This window comes from Chiloscyllium punctatum, chromosome 2, assembly GCF_047496795.1.
Source record: "Chiloscyllium punctatum isolate Juve2018m chromosome 2, sChiPun1.3, whole genome shotgun sequence".
In the NCBI taxonomy this organism is placed as follows: Eukaryota; Metazoa; Chordata; class Chondrichthyes; order Orectolobiformes; family Hemiscylliidae; genus Chiloscyllium; species Chiloscyllium punctatum.
Window position 1 is genome coordinate 87,872,290 of NC_092740.1, and position 6,000 is coordinate 87,878,289.

Consider the following 6,000-nt stretch of genomic DNA (forward strand, 5'->3'; position numbering starts at 1 on the left):
TGCTTCAACGACCTTCCATTATCAGACTAAAAATGGGGGATGCCTGACCCTGTACAATTTCAACACTATTCATAACTGTGCAGATCCTGAAGCAGTCTATGTCCAAATGCAGCAAGTCCTGGACATTTTATTCAGGAACCATTAATGTTTAAATGGAAAACATTCAAGTGCCATATATTAAACAGAATGAAAAGCACCCTGAGATGTAATGTTGAAGATGCTACATAAGTGTAAAGTTTCAACATAAAACATCAAAACAGACCACGGAGTATCATTTGAACCCAAACAGATCCATGCTCACCAGTTAATAACAACGCTCTGTTTTTAATTGATCCTCATTCTTCACGCCTTCTTACATATAATTTTAAAACCATGTGTATTATGCAAGATATTTTTATGCAAGTAAAACCAATGTAAACAAAACAGTAATGTACTACAGTTCTTTTCAGAAATTAAAATATAAATGATAAGAGATTGCACATTAATTACCTTACAAGTTGTATTAAAAGTAGAAAATCATTCAAGAAGTTACTTATTGTTAGGGTTGCATAACACCCATATCAATTAACAAGAAACCAGATCGCTCAATGTAACTACAGTTCAAGAGATGTAAATATTTTTCACTAATGTCAACAGCAACAAGTAGCATACATTATTTCTGCTACTGATACTAACTATTGAAACCACACAAAGTGAGTCAGCAGCATTTATCCAGCATGCTGCTTTTGGCATTTACTACCCAAGACTAAAATGTTATTTCACACCCAAAGTGCTAACCATCACAATTAATTTCCTGTATTTTTCACTCAGTTCTGTCAAATACTCATTCAACTTCACAGATTTATGGCTCTGCTGCACACTGGATAAAGTCACTAAGCTACCCAGATGCTCTCAGTTTACCAGCTGATGATTAAAAAAGTGAATGTAAGCAAATGAACGTAGTAGTTTACAGTCAGAGTCATAGAGATATACAGCATGGAAACAGACCCTTCAGTTCAACGCATCCATGTCAACCAGATATCCTAAATAAATCCAGTCCCATTTGCCAGCATTTGGACATATCCCTCTAAATCTTTCCTATTTATACACCTGTCCACGTGCCTTTTAAATGTTGTCATTGTACTAGCCTTAACCACTTCCTCTGGCAGTTCATTGCATGCACGCACTCTTTGCGTTTAATGAGAATCTTTTTTGCTTTCCTCAACTTGAGAACAAAAAATTTACTTTTGATATAATTCAAACCCAGTAGTTAGAAAATTTGGAAAATAATGAAAACAGACAGCAAATTTGTATTTTACATACTTCCCAGTCTTACAAAGTGAGTGAAAATTTCTCCTGCATACTTGGATTGATCACAATATGATTTTTGCTGCACTTAGCCAAAAAAAACTTCCAATCTAGCCAAATACATTAAACGAAAATATGATTTTCTGTAACCATCTTCCAAACCACATGACCGAATTACTCAAATGCAAGTTGAACACAACTGCCTGGGCACCTGAATTTCTCCCTCTCTCTGCACCTCCATCACAGAGGCACTGAAATGGAGACCAATCCTGTGCACATACAAATAATTAAAATTATAGCTTTTCCAGGAAGATGAAAGACTCAGACAGATTTTTGGTGTCTCAATAAATCAAGACGTATGCAACATGGAAAGAAAAGTGGAGGCTGAAAAGTAATCATTTTATTTAATTATGCAGTAGACTTGATGGGCCATAGGGTGTACTGCTGTTCCTATTTCTTCTAAAACGATTGATTTTCCCCTCCTTAACCAGTGTCTCCAAGTGGCGAACATAATCCAGACTTCTCACCACATGGCTTCACACCTACAACCACCCTCACCTTTGGGCACATGTTACTTTCAACATCACTGTTTTCCCATCTTTTTGGAAAAGGACCAAACAGTCATCCCCTGATGAAGGGCTTTTGCCCGAAACATCGATTTTCCTGCTCCTCAGATGCTGCCTGACCTGCTGTGCTTTTCCAGCACCACTCTAATCTAAACTCTGGTTTCCAGCATCTGCAGTCCTCACTTTTGCCCTGTTATCCCACTGGATAATTTGTCACAGTCAAATAAAGTCTCCCCCACCCCTTCTCACCCAAATTATTTCCAGCTGTTTTTAATGCTGACAAGCAGCGTTTGAAGGATTACATTTTAAAACTCTGGAAATCTAAATTTTATCCCCAACCAAGAGCATCCCATCACACATTTTGAGATTAGCCAACTGAATACAAAGCTTGAATTAGAATCCTGCTAACTGGTTTAGTTCATGAACTGACTAATTTAAATAGTTGACATGCCAGGAGAGCTTCTGATGTTATGTAATCCCTTTCAGGATTTTTAAAATTCTGACCAAAATGTTAAAATCAAATCGCAGCTACATAATCGGGACAGCAGAAAAAAAAACTCCTTGCCAAAAGAAAATGTGTAATTCAACAAGGCAAACCTACTAGAAATTTGAGCACATTTAATTGCCAGTGCTGCTCTGTCAAAAGATCAAAAACAAATTTAAAATTATCTTTGAGAATTGAATAAGGCTTAATTTACAGGTGCCATTTAGCTAAACTACACTCACAAAGGGGGCGTGTAATAGGACAAAACAGCAAATAACAATCGAAAGGATAACAAAACCTCCAGAGAGAACAAAACTAACTTCATAGACTATAAGGAAAAACGAAAGTAACTTTAGAAGTTAGATAACGAAAATCAAGGAAACCATTATGACCCGAAGAAGCATAATCGCCACACCCAGCTTGCTCGTCTAGTTAGTGAAGCTGTGGAGTCAATAAAGATTAAAGAGACCCATGTGATAGATTGTTTAACTGCATCGCAATACCGTCAAAGTAGGGAACAAAACCTCAAGTTAGGAATCTATTCAAAGTGTAGCCCATTCAAGCTCCATTCTCGTTAACTCGTCCAGAGTTGAGAGCAGAAAATGATTTCACCAGTTAGTCTGAAATAATTTCAAGGACCACCCCCCAAATGAAAAAAGTTGCTAATGGTCACCAGTTTTGATTAAGTAATAGTGACTTCACCGAGACTCAAGACTTTTAAAATAAAAAGGCAAGACAACAGACTTCCGATACAAGTTTAACCAGTCTATTCACCTTCTCGCTCATTCTACTTCCACCTGAGGATCAAGTTACAGGAGCCGACAACAGGCCGCCAACTTTAACAAAGTTCAACCCCGCACGGCGCCCAATAAACCACTCTGTAGGAACGACCACCACCTGCCTTTAAAGTAACCTGCATCATTAAACTCGGGACATTTATGATAACTTTTAAGCTAAATTGGAAGGAGGGAGAAAATGAAAATACAAAGGCCTGCATAAAAATATGTTGGAAACTACTGACATGCCGACGCACCGGAAGGTTAATAACATTGACCAAGAAATGAGACTTACAAACAACTTATGACACTAGAATGAAGTATTAATCTACCTCAACAGGTCTCGCTTTCAGGCACATAAAGTGACAAATGATAGTTTTCCTGAGTTGAGTTTAACCCATTCAGATACAATGGAAATTAACTACTCAGGAGCTCTCCCCATGTAGCTGAGAATACTTTGTTACTCACCCAGCAGCAGCAGTTTGAGTTCCCTTCGAGCGTCTCTCTTGTCCCTCCTCAGTTGTCTCTCAATTTCGGCATTAATCCGCTGAGACTCTTTATCCTCCTCGGATAGACAGCACCCCGCCATGATGGAGCCCAAACCAATGTCCCTGGGTAAAAGAGGAGCGCCAAGACAGACACCTCACGGATTCTCGGTACCGCCACAAGAGCCGTGCTTTATCACCCTCACAGCCACTTCACCATAGCCACGGCATGGAGAACTGCAGAATCACACAATATCAAAAAAAACACACAGCTTTGGTTTTTACTTCGTTCCTTTTGAACCTTTTTTTTTCTCTTGAATCAAGAGTTAACTTCAGTTTACTGCACTCGTATGAAACATTTGAAAACTGCTGTTAGTAGAGATGTCTGAACTCCAGAGTGGGCGGGAATACGCGAAGAGGGAGGAGAAATAGAACCACTCCAACCTAGAGAACAGCGAGCCGGCGGACATGCCTCAGTCTATCAAATGGCAAAGAAAAAAGGCGGTGCGACATGAAGACGAGGGCAAGACTAGTTCAAAAACTGTTAGTACGGCTGAAAAATGGCGTTGCTGTAAATCTTTCCCTGGAAACCATTAAGAATTTTTGTTTTCTTTCCATTTAAATACTTTCCAAGATTGTTTTCGTCATACAATGTGCATGTTTCAAAGTGTGCCTTAAATTCAGCTGAGGGCATCAAGAATATGTTTGAATGCCATTGCTCATCCAGTAACATAACGTGCAAAATGCTATATGTTTGAATTAGTTCAATTTCAAAAGTGACAAATCAAATATTTATGTTGTTCCGGATCATTTAACCCCAGCCGCAAAAAAACCCGTGTTTACAGATGCTGTCTGACTTTCTTAGTCCGATATTTTCTGTTTATATTACTTATGTCATTAAAGGTGATATATAAATATATCTCCCAAGTGTAAAACCGGAACATTATAAACTAATTTAGTAAGTCGATACAGAAATTTAGAATTAGGCGAATGTTATTTAACCCTTCCAGACACTCAATAAGATCAGATCCTCTACGTTTGTGACCCATAAATCTTGACCTTTAGGTCAGGTGTTTGGTCATGGAGGTAGGTTTGAAGACTCATCTTAACGGGCAAAACAAACTGGAAGAAACACAAAGTTCTGAGCAGGGGGTTTCAGAGCCTGGGATCTCTGAAGCTAAATCGCTGGCCCCGTGGCAGCGAATGCTCAAGTGTCTTGAATGAGTGAAGATATCTGAGAACTATGGGGACGGAGAAGGTTTCAAAGATAAAGGAGGATAAGACCGGGGAGAAATTTAAAAACGGAGATAACATTTTTAATAACAAGATGTTACTGAGCAAAAATAAGGATTGTCACTACTCTCACGGAGAGAAACGTGGTGAGAACATGATGTGCAGGTGAATATGATTGGGAAATGTAAAGATACTAAGATACCTTCTCAATATAAATAATAAGCATACGTCCACGAATTTCAGAAGCGAAACTTTAACTAGATTTTAATTATGAAGGAATGATGTCCCACACATCCCACTAATTTTAATATTTTCCGTATTTATTTACACTCTGGTGTCTTCGTCGGTTTCCAATAACCCATTTGATGCATATCTCATTTGTGCGTTTCATGATTAAACATTTTTTTTTACCAATACTCACGCTCAAAAAAAAATTTAGAATTTCTAAGGGCCACTCGACCCGCAGATGACATCTGATTTCTCTCCACAGATGCGGTCAGACCTGTTGAGCTTTTCCAGCATTTTTTAATTTTTGTTTAGAATTAAACACAAGATAATAAATTCGATATCTGGGAAATATATGGTGTCGTGTTCTTTTTTCTGACAGGGTCTCGTGAATATCCACTAATTTTCAAATTTCCCACTAATGCAAATTATCACGTCAACCGGTACTTCTATTTTTATGAAAAGTGTAGGCTGTCAAAAGAAACCGATATTCAGTGGAGTTTCTGAATTTAAGTTACTTTTTAAAATAAGCCAAAAATAACTTCACTTCGCTCAGTAGTCTCTGGGTAATGTGAAGTTTAGATGACAAATGGCATTTTCTCTTCCGAGTGCTGTACAATCCGTTAGACAATCCGTTTTCCAAACTTGGAAAGCTCAAGTTAAACCGATTCCATTTATTTTTGCTAAATTAGTGTAGATGGCTTTTTCCTCCTGAACCAGATATTAAAACGAACACAAGTCACCACCTCTTTTGCAGTTGGCGTTAGTTTAAAGGAAGCTTGTTAGCTAGTTTGCGAATAAACTGAAATCCCGAATCCGAACGGTGAACAAAGTCGCCATCTGCAATGTTGCTGTTTCTTGTTGCCATTTAGCCTCCAACAGGAGGCGCTCGCGATATCGAAACTCTGCCTCAGGAATGAGATCAGTAACATTATTAATCCGTA

General features: G+C 38.4%; 1 protein-coding gene across 1 annotated transcript in view; it reads right to left on the minus strand.

Moving 5' to 3' along the window:
- Nucleotides 1-4,111, minus strand: part of LOC140486306 (guanine nucleotide-binding protein subunit alpha-14) — a 159,192-nt gene extending 155,081 nt beyond the window's left edge. The window contains exon 1 of the mRNA XM_072585276.1: nt 3,582-4,111. Within this exon, the coding sequence (XP_072441377.1) occupies nt 3,582-3,702 (121 nt within the window). The 5' untranslated portion in view covers nt 3,703-4,111. The remainder of the gene's footprint in view (nt 1-3,581) is intronic.
- Nucleotides 4,112-6,000: the final 1,889 nt, after the last annotated feature.